The 17,684-nt window shown below is 36.8% G+C and overlaps 1 protein-coding gene across 9 annotated transcripts in view; it reads left to right on the top strand.

The window, feature by feature from the left end:
* The window catches only part of LOC113098180 (guanine nucleotide exchange factor DBS-like), a 65,911-nt gene that overhangs the window by 44,993 nt on the left and 3,234 nt on the right, over positions 1–17,684 (top strand). For 6 of the 9 annotated variants that reach the window (XM_026263148.1, XM_026263146.1, XM_026263145.1 and 3 more), the window contains exons 5-28: positions 830–949; positions 1,056–1,172; positions 2,672–2,821; positions 3,617–3,741; positions 4,403–4,517; positions 5,055–5,174; positions 6,285–6,476; positions 6,968–7,159; positions 9,371–9,530; positions 10,064–10,116; positions 10,568–10,647; positions 10,738–10,804; positions 10,895–11,010; positions 11,109–11,178; positions 11,263–11,355; positions 12,222–12,314; positions 12,408–12,533; positions 12,641–12,862; positions 13,149–13,241; positions 13,368–13,446; positions 14,074–14,256; positions 14,546–14,638; positions 15,368–15,445; positions 15,948–16,022. In XM_026263148.1, the coding sequence (XP_026118933.1) occupies positions 830–949; positions 1,056–1,172; positions 2,672–2,821; positions 3,617–3,741; positions 4,403–4,517; positions 5,055–5,174; positions 6,285–6,476; positions 6,968–7,159; positions 9,371–9,530; positions 10,064–10,116; positions 10,568–10,647; positions 10,738–10,804; positions 10,895–11,010; positions 11,109–11,178; positions 11,263–11,355; positions 12,222–12,314; positions 12,408–12,533; positions 12,641–12,862; positions 13,149–13,241; positions 13,368–13,446; positions 14,074–14,256; positions 14,546–14,638; positions 15,368–15,445; positions 15,948–16,022 (2,812 nt within the window). Of the gene's footprint in view, positions 1–829; positions 950–1,055; positions 1,173–2,671; positions 2,822–3,616; positions 3,742–4,402; positions 4,518–5,054; positions 5,175–6,284; positions 6,477–6,967; positions 7,160–9,370; positions 9,531–10,063; positions 10,117–10,567; positions 10,648–10,737; positions 10,805–10,894; positions 11,011–11,108; positions 11,179–11,262; positions 11,356–12,221; positions 12,315–12,407; positions 12,534–12,640; positions 12,863–13,148; positions 13,242–13,367; positions 13,447–14,073; positions 14,257–14,545; positions 14,639–14,831; positions 15,333–15,367; positions 15,446–15,947; positions 16,023–17,684 lie in introns of those variants that run through there. The other 3 variants (XM_026263147.1, XM_026263153.1, XM_026263152.1) reach the window with 3 other exon arrangements.

Raw genomic sequence — 17,684 nt, 5'->3', positions numbered from 1 at the left:
TTTTTGCTGTGAAATGTTTTTAGCCTGCTGGATGTGCGCACTTTGATTGTGATCTTTGTGAAATGTTTAAAAAAAATGAGGAAATGTAAGAGTGACTTCTAAATAGTTTGTAATGTTTCAAAATAAACACTTGCTGGACTGAAGCAACTCTTGTTTATTTGATTATAAAGCATAATTTTTTGAAAAATCATGTCAAAATGTGAGTATCCTATATGACACATCAGGTTTTTAAGGTACATTTATCTCAGTCTTTCAGTCATCATTGTACTGCATTGTATTATGTTTCCCCCTCAATAAAAAAACATGATGAAAAATATATTTGATCATAAAACTAACCATTCAAACAACATCTTATTATCTTACTGAGACACATTCTCGGGAGATATAGAGCGACAACTGATATTTATATATTATGTAAGTATTATGCAAGTCATTTTATGTAAGTAGTCTGCTATACTGTTATAAAGATCTCATTGATTTACATTACAAGCTATCAGAATTTCTTCTCACTTTTCTGACACATAAACAACAACATCTGCAATGAATTTCATATTTTGGTATAATTTTCTGAATAAAACGTGTTTTTCCTCCAAGTATGAGTTCCATATTCTCAGTATATCATGCTAAAGGAGCCATAAAAGCCTTATTTGTTTTATTATCGTATCGTATCATATCATATCGCATTGTATTGTATTCCATTTCACTTTCCTTTTTCCTTTTTTCTTTTTCTTTCCCCTTTTCTTTCCCTTATTCAAGAAGCAGGGTTAGATTTAATTTGGCTTGACAGTTGGATGTTTTTCTTAGTGTCCTGTGTTTGTGTGTTTTGTAGGGCTCTTTCCCAGGCAACCTGCAGCTGGTGCTGGTACTGAGACCCACAGCACTCTTTCAGCGGACAATCTCCGACATCTTTTTTAAGTTAAACAAGGATGAGTTTAAAATGAAGGTGCCGGTAAGCACTCACACAAGGCATGTGGTTAATGAAGAGCGTAATGAGATGCATAATACACTCACATAAGTGAAGTGCTCTACATTATGTACTGTGTGTGTGTGTGTAGGTGATCATGCTCAGCTCTGTGACTGAGCTCCACAGTTACATCGACCGCACACAGCTCACTCAGGAACTGGGCGGCACACAGGAGTACTGCCATGAGAAATGGATTTCACACCGCACCGTGAGTACACTCCTGTTTTAATCCTGGTAGTGATGGGTGGACCACAGTAATGAAAAGTGTGCACAGGATTGGTTTGATGTATAAAGCACGCAGCGAATGAATAAACATGCTGAGATACTGAGTGATATATGGTTACTATTTGAATTTAATGCAGCCTAAGTCTAGGCTTAGGATTAGGTTTAGTGTCAATACCCAGTAATTATAATAAATTAAATACAAATTGTACAGACCAGGAGTTTGGCATTATTTAGACTTAGTTTTTTTATGTTTTTGAAAGGTCACCAAGTTTGCATAAAAAAACAGACAGACAAAAAAAAATACAGTAATGTTGTGAGACATTAAATTTCTAATCCGTTTTAAAATGTAATTTGTTCCTGTGACGCAGCGCTGAATTTTCAGCATCATTAGTTCAGTCTTCAGTGTCACATGATCCTTCAGAAATCATTCTTGTATGCTATATTGCCTCTCAGGAAACATTTATTATTATTAAGTGTTGAAAACAGTTGTGCTGCTCAAAAGTATTTTGTAACATTCTAAAAAACATTTGGTAACACTCTCAAACAAGGTTCCATTAGTTAATATTAGTTAACTACTTTAGTTAACATGAACTGAGCAAGAACAATCCTTCTACAGCATTTATTAATCCTAGTTAATGTTAATTTCAACATTTACTAATGCATTACTCAAAACAAAAGTTGTGCTTGTTAACATTATTTAATGCAGTGTGAATTAGCATGAACTAACAATGAATAACTGTATTTTCATTAACTAACATGAACGAAGATGAATAAATACAGTAATACATTTATTGTTCATTGTTTGGTTAAGTTAATTAATACATTAACTAATGGAACCTTATTCTAAAGTGTAACCACTCATTTTAAAAGATTTTAATTGATCTAATTGATAAATTGCTTTATTCATTTTTCAAATATTATTGACCCCAAACTTTTGAATGGTAGTGCAAATATGGCTTCAATTCATTAAATATATTTTGAATGGATCATATAATTAAACGTTTTGTCCGATTCATCACTCACAGAATCGAAGGAGAAGTTGCATTATGGGATATACTTATATGCAGTATGCCACCGGTGAATTCTGTTCATTTTTAAAATGTAGTTATTTAGTGAAAGTGGAAATGTTAATAAGACTATATTCATACTGCATACTTAATATAGTATGATAGAATGCTATAACATATAAATGCCAAACATATCTTAAATGCTTCATCATTATAATGTGGTATTAAACAAGCAAGCCTTCCAGGAAGATGATAGTCTTCACCTCAAGCAAATGAATTGGCGTTCTTCTCGTTCCATTTGTGGACTTGCTTTCAAGTAATCAGTAATTGATTTGTATTGATCTGTGGCGGCTGTGTTTTAAGTACAGCACACTTGTTAGCAGTGCATGTGGATGTTTTTTATTTGTTGCACACTCGGTCATTAGTGTGATTGTGTTATTGGTGTGGTGTCTCTTGGTTTGTGTTGTGCCTGTAGGCCATTGAAGGTTTTGCTCTGATGGTGAAGAAAACGGCACAGACTCTCCAGTCTTTTGGGACTGAGCTGGCGGAGACAGAGCTGCCCAATGATGTTGAGGCCACGTCCAACCTTCTAAGCCTCCACACGGATAAGAAGGACAAAATGAAGGTCAGGGAACCATGTAAAACTTCATAAAACTGCATACTAGATTGTACATTATCCTGCTAAAATACAACTACTTCACAAATAAGTATATAAATGGACATAAAATACTGATTTAAATGATTTAAATTATTATAACTATTATTGTTGGTGTATTTATTGTTACCATGCTGAATGAATTTTCAGCAGCCATTAATTTTAAGTGTCACGTGATCCTTCAGAAATAAGTTAATGCACAATTATAAAAAAATTGTTCTTATTTTCAGTTATGAAAAGTATTTGCTGTTTAATACTATTTGTGGAAACCATAATTTAGTTTCAGAATCTTTGAAAAATAAAAAAGGCCTAAAGAGCTACTTTTTTTTATTAGAAATATTTCTTAACATTATAAATCTCTTTACTGTCACTTTTAATCAACTGAATTTAAAGGAGTGAAATATGTTTTAAAATAAGAGAAAATCTTTTAAATTGTAATATTTCACAGTATTACTGTTTTCCCTGTAAAAACAATTGCAATTATATACAATTAAAAAAAAATCAAAATAATTATATACAATATAGATACATTTTACACCATTTAGATGATAAAAAATTATATAATGTACTGTTCCAGTATAGTGCATAGTCCTTAATAAGGGATCCAGCAAGATCATAAATAATTTCACACGGATTATTCAGATGGCTGTAAGCTATAAACAAACCTAAAGTTTACATAAATAATTCATGTTCATCATTCACACTGAATAGCATGTTTATTTAATGTCACTGTGTGTGTGTGTGTGTGTGTGTTTGCGCATGCAGGAGGACTTGAGGATCGCTCTCTGTCAGGGATCACGTTTGCTGGAGAGCATCAATGAGCCGCTGTTGAAAGATCCAGATTACACCATGAACCAGGATGAACTGGAGAACCTGGCTACTGTTCAGAGGTGTGTGTGTGTGTGTGTGTGTGAGACTATCTCATCTACCGTGCTGGAATGCAAAAATGAGAGACCAGAAGGCTACAGTACATCAGCAGACTGTTGCGTGTCCTTGTTTGGTTTCTGCCCTTTATTAAGCTGTTCAAGGCAGTGTTTTTGCGTGCACAACAAGAGGACTCACCTGGTCAAGATTATACAGCAAATCTACACACACACACACACACACATAAAAAGAGCATTAACCAACAAGAACATATTGAAATCCAGTTCTACTCGCATGACCTTTCAGTGAAGCAGCGTTCTGGGGTCTGGATACGTGCCTGTGTGTTAATGTCCACAGGCGCCTGCTGTCAGCCTTTATTATGTAGATGCTGCTATATTTGTTTGAGGTTTTTATTTATGGGTACTGTCAAACACACAGCATGAGATTTCAGAGCTGTAACAGCAGCCAGGATTTTTACTTCAGAAGCCATCTTTCATTTCAGATGACTAAATAAGACATTTGTACTTCATTTGTGATATGTCATACAGTTTGCAAGCTTTCACTGTATGGTAAAGAGCAGCTTGGACATTCTTCTAAACTTCTCTTTTTTTGTGTTCCACAGAAGAAAGTAGATGAGTTGGGTGAAGTATTCCTTCACTCAAGAAGTGTTTTCATCTCTGTTTCTAGGTTGCTTGGTCAGTTAGATGAGACTGAAACAGCATTTGATGATTTTTGGGATAAGCACCAAACCAAGCTAGAGCAATGTCTAGATCTGCGGCATTTTGAGCAGAACTTCAGGGAGGTGAGACACCGACTGGTGCATCTTAAATATCTGCTAAATAATGTTTTCAGTAGTGATGTATTGATAAACCAGTGTTTTATTAGTATTATTCATGTACATTTATAGATATTATCAATATGCTGAACTGGCTTTATATTTTTATTTTTCATTTTAAAGGCAGTTTAAGTTTTTAATGATTTTGAAATGTGCTTTTTTTGTCTTATTCGTTTTTTTATATTAATGTATAATTTATATTTCTGTTTTAGTAATTTTAGTACTTTCACTTAAACTCAGTTACTGTAGTTGCCAAGATAACTTCAATTTTTTTTTGATTAATTAATGGTTAAAAGTCAATTAAAAATAATTTGTATTTCATTAATGTTTTTACTTGTAGTTAACAATATTGGATGAACAGATTATTATAAAAGTATTAAAATTATTCATTTTAATTATTCAATTAAATACCTATACAATTCAGAATAGTAAAAAATGGTTTTCATGTTCTATTTAAAACCAGGTGTAATTCTAAATTATAATTTGTTTTCCTCTATGTTGTAGGTCAGAGCTCATTTAGACATGGTGTATGACAGACTATCAGGCTTCTCAGAGGTTGGAATTAGCCCTGCCCATGTTGAACATATCTTGAAAGAGCTGACCAATCATGAAGAGAGAGCATGTGTAAGTATTAACTTGATGCCATATGAATTTATGGTTTAAATTACATTTTATCATTCAGATACAAAATGAAATAAAGAATAGTACTGCTGAAAGCCCATCAATACTTACCTCTAGAAGGGATCCAGTTTACATCCAGCAAACATTCATTTGCCCTTATAATGTTCTAGCGTGTGCAGATATAGACATATGGCTTACAAAGCATGTAAATATCACACACCGTAATTAAATTGCTGAGCACAGCAGTCTGAGGCCCTTACAGAAATCACCCTTATGTCCTCATTCTGCGGGGAGAAGTGGGTGGGGGGTTTACCCAATGTGATAAATCACCCATCCCAAGGAGTCATTCTGCTGACACCAGACTGTGGGAATTCTGGGTGGCAAACTTGAATTTTTTTCTAGAAATTTTTCATATCCAGTATGTAAATATAGAAATCTAATATAATGTGTGTGTGTGTGTGTGTGTGTGTGTGTGTGTGTGTGTGTATGCATGCATGTATATATATATATATATATATATATATATATATATATATATATATATATATATATATATATATATATATATATATATATGGGTCAGTAAGATGTTTTTATGCCTTACGAAGAAGTCTCTTAAGTTCCCCAATATGGCATTTATTTGAGCAAAAATACAGTACAAAAAAAGTAAATACTAAATAAGTACCACTGTGAAAAGTTAGAAAATTAAATGAATAGTTATAAATATATTTTAATGTGATTTATCCAGCAAATCTGAATTTTTCAATCAGTTTTCAAGTCTTCAGTGTCACCATTCTTCACAAATCGGTCTAATTTGCTGATTTGATACTTAAGAAACATTATTAGCATCAATGTTCAAAACAGTTGAGTTGCTTCATAATTGTGGAAATCATGATACATTTGTATTTATTTGAAATGGAACAGCATTTATTTGAAATAAAAAAGATTAACATTATAACTATACTGTCAATATAAATTGTATTTAGTGTAATATTTTTTTTCAATTGAATGTATCCTTGCTAAATAAAAGTTCCTAAAATGTTCTTTAAAACTTTTTGAAGTGTGCATAATAGTACTGAATGATGAAATCTTTCCCTCTCTCTCTGTCTGTAGGAGGTGTTGGACCGAGCGCTGACTCTAGCATGTGATGCTGACCAGCTGATTGAAGCGTCTCATTACGCTGTGGACTCCATCCTGCCCAAATGCTCTGAGCTGCGGGCTGTGTGCGACGAGATCAACAGCATCCTCAAGGCCAAGAAAGCCTATCTGCTCAAAGCCATGGAGCTACACCAGTGTTTAGAGAAGGTACAGCAGGCCCAGCCATTGATTCCTTCATCAGCACTGTTCAGGTTCCCTCAAAAACGCTCAACAAAAGACACTTTCTTTTCTGTGTTGACATTTTTCTGAAGTTGCACGATGTATCATCAAATGGATTGGTAACACTTTAGTACAGGGACCAATTCTAACTGTTAACTAGTTACTTATTAGCATGTAACTAGTTAAAAATAGCCAATCTCGTTTTCTTTCAGTAGCGGAAATAGAAATGTGAGATTCTGGAAACGAGATCTAAATTTAATGGAAATGGTTGGGTCGAGGAGAAATGTATTCTTAGCAGACAGTGGGTGAACAAAGAGTGAATACATAATGCAAGCGAGTGGGTGCGGGATATAACCTTGCGGGAGTAGGACTAAAAAAATAAAAATCCATGCAGACCTCTGTCACATCCTTTGCTTTCCAGGCATGGACTACAAGCCATCTTTACTGATGATCATTGACTCTTTTTCTTTTTCTTCCAGGCCACTAAATGGTGTGACGATGGGATCTACCTGCTGGCCTCTCAGCCTGTGGATAAGTGTCAGTCACAGGATGGGGCGGAGTCAGCACTGCAGGAGATTGAGAATTTCCTGGAAACACCCGACCAACACAAGCTGACAGATTTGAGTGGAATTTGGAGGGACTATGAGTCGGTGCTCACACAAGACTTCAGGGTAAAATACTGAAAAACCATTAAAAAACAAAAGCTGACATGCTGAGCCATGATATGTTTATAGATTTTTATTTATACACACATATTTACTGTTCATATGCATGGAGTTTTTGGTCATTTAAAGGGGTCATGAACTGCCTTTTTTATTGTTTTGTACTGTTCCTTTTCTGTCATTCACTGTGACATTGTTGAGTGTACAACACTAGGGTTTGCACTTGGGAGCCCGAACACCTCTGCTGACATCTTTGAGAAAAAGCCACTTGTTCACTCATTCTGTTTTTTCTGATACGAATGCTGCGTCTCTTATGGAGAAGTTGCAATCTTTCATCTATCACTTCCTCGTTGTTGAATCTAAGGCACGGTCAGCGGTCTCTCCCTACTCATACACAGATAAGTGTTGTCTAGAAGAGCTAATTTCCTCTAAAAGAGCAATTTCTCTGAAACAGTTACACGGTGTAATTGTGTGTTCATCATGCCTTTCCATCGTTGTGTTTCTGGTTGCGATTGGCATTTCTAGACCTAATGACATGAGTGCTGTATTCAGTGTTCAGGGCCATGCTCTCACTGAAGCAGCACTTGTGGTTGGTTCGTGCCTCACTTATGATGCACTTCCCATGTTGTGCTCATGGCTCGGGTTCTTCGACAAAATACCCTGAGTCACCACGGCTGACTCGGCTCTGGTCCTTCTAACTCTAGGTATGGGGCCACAGCTATGTGTGCCACGGAAGAGCATCGGGAGGAGGGATTAGTTTTGCCAGGGACACTAAGCCTATCCTTGATGCCTTTCACAAGGAATTGACAAAATCGTGGAAGGCCCCTCTTTATAGCCAGAGCACAATAAACCGGTTCCTCTGCCCTATTGGGTTTCCCAGGTAGAGAGAGCGATTGTGGTGCATCTTTGCCCTGCAAAACGCCACCCCAGACTCCCATTCAGGGCCTGTAAGTTCTCTTCGTCCCTGGTGGTGAAGGCTAATGCGGCCTCTGGACAAGCTATGTCCGCCCTACACGCTATGGTCATCCTGCAGGTCAAGCAGGTAAAGGTGTTGAAAGAACTGCACAGGTGGTCCTAACCCAGAGGTAGTGCGCAGGCTCTGTGTAGGGTGATGTCCACACTAGCAGTGCAGGAACGCCACCTGTGGCTCAACCCAGCTAAGTTGTGGGAAGCCAAGAAATTACACTTTTCTTGAAGCCCCCATTTCACATGTTGGTCTCTTTGGTAAGACTGAGGGAGGATTTTTCCAGCATTTCTCAATGGTACAGAAGCAGACGGAGGCCATCAAACACATCCTCTGGGACTGGGAGTGTGAAGGCTCATTCTACCAGGGGCATGGTTGTATCAGCAGCCCTGGTGAACAGGGACTCTCTAGCAGATATCTGTGGAGTTGCAGGTTGGGCTACACCTAATACATTTGTTAGATTTCATAATCTATGAATGAAATCAGTTTCTACTAGTGTTCTGAATGTGGTTACCTCTGCCTCAATGGTGGCTCTCCTGGATGTTGGAGAGTGAGGTCTTAAGTCTTGGACATGGAAGGTTACGAGGAGGAGAGATGCATTTGGTTGTGACACGCTGGCTTGTCAACATCTGTGCTCCCTTGGACTCATGACAGAGTTCAGCAGTTGTGGCATTTAGTATAGTATACGACACAACGTCGAAGTGAACAACAGAAAGGGAACATCTCGATTACGTATGGTAACCCTCGTTCCCTGATGGAGGGAATGGAGACATTGTGTCCTTCATGCCACAACTCAGAATTGATTCTGAGTAGATTGAGCTCCCAAGAGCGACCCCTAGTGTCATACACTCGACACAACGTCTCCGTTCCCTCCATCAGGGAACAAGGGGTTACCATACGTAACCAAGACGTTCTCTTATCTTCAAATAAAGTTTAGAATTTGATTTCTGCATAAACCTGCAGCTGTTGGCGGGGCTTAACAGGCAATGATGTAGAAGCAGGCTCTGATCATTTTCTGCAGAGGTGGTGCTTATCCACACTATTACATCATAAAGTTTCACGTTCCACAAGCTGACGTTTTGGCAGATTGGCTTCAATATAAGCTGTTTTTTATCTTTTTGAGAAAGTTTTTATAGCACAATGACCGCTTATCATAAGATCAAGGGAATTTTGTTTTCTCAGTTCATGACCCCTTTAATTAAAGTGTTATTGAGAATGTGAATATCTTATATGATGTCTTCTCCGTCCTCTAACAGGATCAGGTGGACAAAGTGTTTCAGAAGCAGCTGTCCATACAGGAAATGTTTGAGAAGAGAAGGGTCAGTCTGAAGAAGTTAGCAGCCAAACAGACACGACCCGTGCAGCCCGTCGCCCCACGTCCTGAAGCCATCATCAAATCACCCATTTGTCCTGAAGGTTAACCACCTAAATGTGACTTTTTATATGTTGTGTTGGGACTCTGGATTAGTGGTGATTCTACTGAAAACAAACATTTTGAGTCAAGTTTATTCATCTCAAATGTTCACATTTGCATATGTTTACACATGTTAAGGACTATTGTGTTCTCAGCTTGAATATCTAAATATCTAAAGTATTCAGCAGTTTAATTCTGAATTAACTCCTAATAAAATGAATATCACATGACTTGTGCGTTTTATGCAGAGGCAAACACATTTCTAAGGAGCAGTTTAGCAATGGCCTCTCTCCTCCGCAGTGCAGTAGTGTCTGTGTCCCCTCAATGTCGTCCCCTAACCCCCTTCACACTCATACACACACTAGCCATTAGCTACTTATGGTCACTCATGCACAGCAGACATGGCGGACCCTTTCACCCACTGTACTCTCCTGCCTTCTAGTGTTCACAATGGACATGACACAAAAAGCAATGTATATAACATAAAATATATATTTTTTATAAGTTTATTAATATAAGTGTGCTTTTATCCCAGCTCATAGGGAGAAGACGATAGAGGGTGATATCATCAATGGAAACTGCAGAAAAGTAGGTATCTCATTACTAAACAGTGCTTTCTTGAATGGATAAGCAATCATATTTATATGACTGCTATGATATTGATAATTAATGCAACATTGGTCACATTGTACCCTCAACATATGCATTTCTTTACACTTAAGCTTGTTAACTGATCATAACATGATGAAGGAATTTTTATTCTATTATATGGGTCTCGTGATCGGAGAGTGTGGAAATTAAACTCTTAACTCATAAACTTAAGTGGAATGTTTTTTTAATTGTTTAATTTTAATTGTACAGATTATCTTCATATTGACAACCTTAGTGGTTATTATTTAAACAGTTAATTTGAGAGAATGTTGAGCTAATAATTTTCTGCCAAACCAACTTCTCCATGGTATTTGTGATTTTATTAAAGTGACAGAGTTAATCTAAACACATTTTGAAGACACTAATGCAGGGTTGTGTATATTTGCAGGGAGAGATAAATTTACAGAATGATGGCAGCAGACACCCGTCTGTCTCTGATGAAGAGGAGAACTTTGCTGTGCTTAGACGGTCAGTCGGGAGCTTATTACAAATGGAGGAACATCAGCTCTAATTGTGTCTCTCTGTATGGATTATGTGTTTCATGTCTGTCCACTACAGGCATGTGATGAACGAGCTGTTGGAGACGGAGCGAGCGTATGTTGAGGAGCTGCTGTGTGTGCTGGAGGTGAGCTGCACTGATATTTTCAACCTCTAGAGGTCAGATTAGTTCTGATTTTTTTAATACATTAGACTTGACAGATTAATTTGTGTTTAGGGTTATGGAGCAGAAATGGACAATCCTGCTATGGCTCACCTCATCCCCAATACACTGCTTCACAAGAAGGACGTCCTGTTTGGGAATATGCCTGAGATATACCAGTTCCACAAGAAGTGAGTGAACCATCAGTGTCTGTTTTAGCTTCCGCTTGTGTGGTTTTATAACGATAAAGCACTTCTTATTCTCTCTGTTCGCTCTCTGTATATTTCAGGACTTTTCTTCGTGAACTAGAGGCGTACACAGACTATCCTGAGCTTGTGGGCCGGTGTTTCTTGGAGCGAGTGAGTTGGAAGTTACATCCTGTGCTGTTCTGAGTGAATACATTATTGAATAGATTATGCAAAGCTAATTTTCATGTTTCTTAGATGACGGATCTGCAGATCTATGAGAAGTACTGTCAGAACAAGCCTCGCTCCGAATCTCTTTGGAGACAGTGCTCTGACTGCGCTTTCTTCCAGGTCATCTCACTTTACAAAGACACTAAAGATGCTGTTAGACATTAACGCTATACATTGCACATAAGCACATATATCTTTCTGTAATTTAAACGGGTCATATTATAGAGAACCGCATGTAATATATTAGGAATACAGCATATAGGACCCAATAAACATTACTGTTCAAAAATTTGGATTCGGTATAATTGAATTTTTTTTTTTTTTTTTTTTTTGTGCACTGTATGTGTGTTTATGAAAAAAGTCTCTTTACTCACTAAGGCTGCATTTATTTGATCTAATATAGAGTTGAAACAGTAATTTGGGAAATACTGTATTATTACCATTTAAAACAACTTTTTTCTATTTTAATATATTTAATTATGTATTTTTCTCATGTGACGCAAAGCTGAAATTACATTATCATTTACTCCAGTCTTCAGCGTCATATGATCCTTCAGAAATCATTCTAATGTGCTGATTTGGTGCTTAAAATATTGAAATAGTTGTTGAAATAGACTTTGAATTTAATGTATTTACTTGAACTTTTACGTCACAATCAACACATTAATTTATTTAAAAAAATGTTTTACAGACACCAAAGTTCTGAACATTATTATTATTATTTTTATTATTAAGTATAAGTAAAATAAAAACAATTATTAGAAAATTATTAGGAAAAATTAAAAAACATTTTTATTATTATTTCATAAATATTAACAATAAAAAATTTAATTAAATTTAGAATTTAATAAATATGAATTATAATAGTTAAATAATAGTTTAATAATAATATTATTTCAATAATAATAATCATTATTATAATAAGAAAAGAATCATAGTAAAAAAATTTAATTAATAAATAGAGAATTTGTGTGTATTGTTTTCAGGAGTGTCAAAAGAAACTGGAACATAAGCTTGGTTTGGACTCGTACCTGCTCAAACCAGTGCAGAGAATAACCAAATACCAGCTCTTACTGAAGGTAAATAGACCCAGAGTACATGTGCAGATATAAAACTCATGTTTGCACCTCTCACTGATGTAAGAGCTCTGTGTTCATGTGTGTTTCTGTCAGGAACTGCTGAAGTACAGTAAAGGCTGTGAGGGTGAGGATGACCTGCAGGAGGCGCTCTCATCTATTCTGGGCATCCTGAAAGCTGTGAATGACTCCATGCACCTTATCGCCATCACTGGATATGAAGTAAGGATGTCATTTACACACATTGTGAAATTTAATGTTCACTTAATGGTTTCCAATAATGTAAGTCGCCTTTGAAGTAGCTGTTGACCTCTGACCTGTGCTTCCAGGGCAACCTCAGTGACCTGGGGCGTCTGATGATGCAGGGGTCGTTCAGCGTGTGGACGGAGCATAAGAAGGGTCACGCGAAGGTGAAAGACCTGGCTCGCTTCAAGCCCATGCAGAGACACCTGTTCCTGCACGAGAAAGCTCTGCTCTTCTGTAAGAAACGAGAGGAGAACGGAGAGGGTTATGAGAAAGCGCCTTCATACAGCTTCAAACACTCGCTCAGTGTAAGCACCAAATATTTAAAGTAGTATTTAAAATGCAGGCTGGTAACTAAAAATGTAATCCCCCAAATCACTTTATATTCTATTACAAATATTAACAAGGAATAATTGATCATTTTTAGTGTAGTATAACCCAGAAAAATGTAAATGAAATCTGAATGTTTAATTTGTGTTTTCATTTGAGTAAATTCCATTCCATTCCAGGTAAATTAGATATATTTTTGCATGACAGGGAATATCAGTTTCCTGTCTGAGTCAGATTATTTTTAATCATATTTTCCTCTGACAGATGACTGCTGTAGGTATTACTGAAAATGCAAAAGGAGACAACAAAAAGTTTGAGGTCTGGTGTAATTCTCGAGAGGAGGTGTTCATTGTACAGGTACACTTCAAAATTGTGCTTATTAAAAATATCCTATATTTAAATGGCATTGAATGTTCATAACTTAAAGCAACGCTCTGTGATCCTGTCACTTACCTTTCTGATCATTTTATTGGTTATCTTCAGGCGCCGACACCAGAGATCAAAACGTCATGGGTGAACGAGATCCGGAAGGTTCTAACGGGGCAGCTAAAGGCCTGCAGGGGTGAAATAAATAGATTTTGTTTCTTTATTGAGTGAAATCATTACTTTGATTTAGCAAGGATGCATTAAATTGATCAGTAGTAACAATAAATGCATTTCTAATTTTATTTTAAAAAATCTGTTTTTATAAATGCTGTTCTTAATCAAAGAATCCTTTGTGATAGTATCATGGTTTCCCCCCAAAAAAGCTGTTTTCAATATTGATGCATACTGATTTTCTCAATATTTTGATTTTTTTTGCACCCTCAGATTCCAGATTTTCAAATAGTTGTATCTTGGCCAAATATTGTCGGATCCTAACAAAAACATTTGTTCAGCTTTCAGATGATGTATAAATCTCAAATTCTTAAAATTGGCCCTTATGACTGGTCTTGTGGTCCAGTGTCTCATATTAGAATTACTCTTAAGGATCACGTGACTCTGAAAACTGGAGTTATGCTGATAATTCAGCTTTCCCAGGGGAAAAAAATCTAAATATATTAAAATTTAAAAAAACGTGCAGCCTTACTGAGCAAAAGACGCTTTCAAAAACAACAACGACAAAAAGATCCCTCTCAATCCTTTGAACAGTAGTGCATATAAAAAGACCCCTTCACCTCATCAGTTTTATTGTGTGTTGTTATCTCAGAAGCACGCCAGCAGAAGAGCTCAGATCAGATCTCACAGTTAACTCCCTCCAGCACCAGCCTAACCCTGAGCCCCTTCAAGACCACCCCAAGGACCCTCAAGAAAGGAGAGGAGAAGAAAACTGAACCCACAGCAGCAGATCCCAGTACAGCCATCTTACTTAAAAATAATGACAAGGTCAAAGGTCAGTCAGCCCTGCTCAACATACACATATATGGTCTCACTACACACTCGATGGTCAAAACATCTTCGAAAAGCCATCATTCCGATATTACCCAGGAAATATAAGACATCAGTCAGTCTAACGAGTCCCACAGTTCAGAATGCTGCGATCTTTCCTCTTGCTGCTTAGACTGTGAATTTCTCTGATGCTCTTTGTAACCCCTGTGTTTCTTTTTCTTGACTAAACCTGTAACGTCCTTCATTATTTCCCCTTCCTCTCTGATCTGTCTCTCTGTCTCTGTGGAGAATAGACGAGACTGTCACCAGTCCCAACACTGAGAGAGCTGCAGTGGCTAAAAAGCGCTTTACACTGCAGGGCTTCAGTAACCTCAAGAGTCAAAAAGGTACAACAGGAGGACTCCCAGCTTTATACAAGAATAATGTGTCATACTTTTAGACAGGGTGTACTCTACACTTCTATAAAGGAAAGCTTAACACAGCTTTAACAGTTGAAATGTTTAGTTAAAAATACTTGGTTAACACAAATTTCAGTGGCATTGGATAAATTGGGAATATTCACTAATATTTGGCTTGCAGAACCGATAGTGCCCCCTGGTGGCAAAAGCCTAACACTACCCATGGTCTCTGTCTGCCCTCCAGGTATACTGTAGTTTCAGAAAACACTAGACTCTAGTGTAGATCAGAAAATCTAGATTAGCAGCAGTTTAACATCATAGTGTAATCTTGGTAGTATTACAATTTAGATCAATCACCACTTAAGAGCTATTCACTGTGCCTTAACCAGATGTGATATAACTTGTTTCCAGAAACAATAATGTGTCGACACCAAAGCTGAAAATGCTAGCCATTTATTTACATTCTTGCTTACTCCCATAACCACACATTTCTTTAATATATTGTTATAAGAGTGGGGTTTTGGATCAGGTCAGTTTCTGAAAACTATTTCCACGTTTTATGGCATTGCAGATAGTTGAGGCACAGTGTAAGCCACTTTTTTCTTTCTAATATTTAAGAATCTTTCCTTTAACCCTGTTATAGACTTTCTCTTTCTTCCCTCCTGATTTTTTTTGTCCTCTTTTCCCTTTCTTTCTCGCTCCTTGCTTTGGCTGCAGGATCATCCCCCCCTAGTCCTGACCACAAAACTAAAAGACATGAGATTAAGAGTGATCCTACACCGTTTGGCTTCAGAGGTACACTGTCCCCTGAAAACTCCCTCCAACATCAGCCAGTGTTGACAGTGACAGTGTTCCCAAATATTCATTTTATCATATTGTGTGGTTGCCGAGTTTTATTTCACCATCTTTCATTCATCAGCCTAAAGTAATCAAAGCAATATTAGGTGTTAAAGGGTAGTTCACCCAAAAATATGATCATTCTGTCATTGTTTATTCATCTTATGTCGTCCCAAACCTGAGAGGAGTTTGTTTATTTCTGCTGAACACAAAAAATGATATTTCGAAGAATGTTGATAACCTCTTTTGTGTTCCACAGAAAAAAAAGAAAGTCATACAGGTTTAGAACAACATGAAGGTGAATAAATGATGATATAAAATTTTCATTTTTGGGTGGACTGTCCTTTTAAGCATTTACAATCCGAACAAAATGACTTGTGCTGTACACCCAACCAAAAACTGTGGAGTGGTTGGTAAATCGGTGGAGTCTTTGACATCTTATCAGCTGCCTCTTCCTTAGACGCAGGTCCTCACATCACTCTTACCCGAGTGAGATGGATGAGCACTTCTAGTCTGTTGCAGACTAAAAGGAGAGGTAACTAGATGCCTGGTGTGGGAATGAACTTTGTCTCTATTGCTCTCTCACAGAGAACTTCCAAACAGACTGGCAAACACTAACCACAGGGTTTGATATTATTGCACTGTAATTGGAGGTTTGCAGAATAAATCACGGCGCTAGAAGGGCATCTCTTTGACAGAAGTGCTCAATAAATGACTATTGTGGATCTGGGAGAATGTGAAACCAGCCCAGTTCATATCTTATAATTGCTACAGCAGAGAGAATGATCAGATAATCTCTTAAAGGAAAAGTTCACTAAAAAAATAAATCCTCTTTATTTACTCACACTCGTGTTGTTCCAAACCTGTATGACTTTCTTCTGTGGAACACAAAAGGAGATATTTTTCACAATTTACTGGTGGCTGTTTTCCATGCATTTGCAATAGATTGGAGACTAAAGGATTTTCCTTAAAAAAAAAAAAAAAAACAAGTAGTAGTAAAACACCATAAAGTATCACAGGAGTGTTATTATTGACTGACTGTTATGAGGTTTTAATTCGATGATCATTGCAATGAGATCCTGATTCAGTGAAATGAACTTGAGTCATGAATGAGTCAGACTGGTTCAGTCACTTCATTTGAATCGATCCAACTCAAAAGAACGATTCATTTATAAATTGGACTAATAACTGTAATATTTCTAAGAGATTTTCATTGAATATGAAGTTTCGACCTGTTAACTCACACATAACTCTTGAAGAGATTTTTGCATTTACGTTATACTTTTTCACCCCTTTTGAAATTTGAAAGCTTCACTTCCCGTTTGTATTTACTGCATGCAAAAGTATTTTGTTTCCACAAAACAAAAAGTCATACAGGTTTGGAGCAACATGAGGGCGAGTAAATACAGACAGAATTTTCATTTCCTTTAAATACAGTATATTTACAGTCAATTCATGTTAATACCTTAAATCTGTACATTTACAACCCAAAATCTGTCAAATTGTGTAAGAATTTCTACTTGCACTTCCCTTGGTGTGGAAACACTTGCGTTTAACGCTGCATGAGCGTCTGGTTTGGGTTCCTGTCTGCTGGTTTGCGGTGCTAGTTCTAGATTCACTTTTACGATTCTGAAACCACAGATCCCTTTCTACCAAACACTCTTCCAGGCTCCATAACTATCCACTGATTCAGACCTAAAAAGCTTTATGGATCTCTCCATAAACATGTTTTGTATGAGTTGAGAATGTGTCATATTCACAAAGTGTCATCAAAATCATTGGTGCCATGGCTGCCTGAACATAAAACACAAACAGCTCATCCTGTTATATCAGTGCCTGGAGCAGTTCCTCTTTTCAAATAGATACGAGAGAAAGAGACACTGGATTTGGTTCAAAACTTAGTGTGCTGCCTACATAGGCATCATGTGCACACTCCCAATGCAAAGTCTCAATGAAAACATCTTAGATGGTGATTTAGGTCGAAAGTAAGGTTGACTTAACTGTAAAAAAAAAAAATACTATTTCACTCTTTCTGCTACAAAGTTTTACATTTATTTCAGTGTAACTTCCTATTTCTTTCCATTTGATTTCAAAATCTACTAGCAATTTTTTGAGCAAAATTGTAGTGTTAGCTTAGCAACATGTTAACGCCAGACTCTTTTGAAATCCAAGAAAAACTTTATATTGAGCATGCTGC

The sequence above is a fragment of the Carassius auratus genome, unplaced genomic scaffold, assembly GCF_003368295.1.
Source record: "Carassius auratus strain Wakin unplaced genomic scaffold, ASM336829v1 scaf_tig00216437, whole genome shotgun sequence".
Taxonomy (NCBI): domain Eukaryota; kingdom Metazoa; phylum Chordata; class Actinopteri; order Cypriniformes; family Cyprinidae; genus Carassius; species Carassius auratus.
The sequence above is the reverse complement of the archived record's forward strand: the minus strand, read 5'-3'. Positions and strand labels throughout refer to the sequence as shown.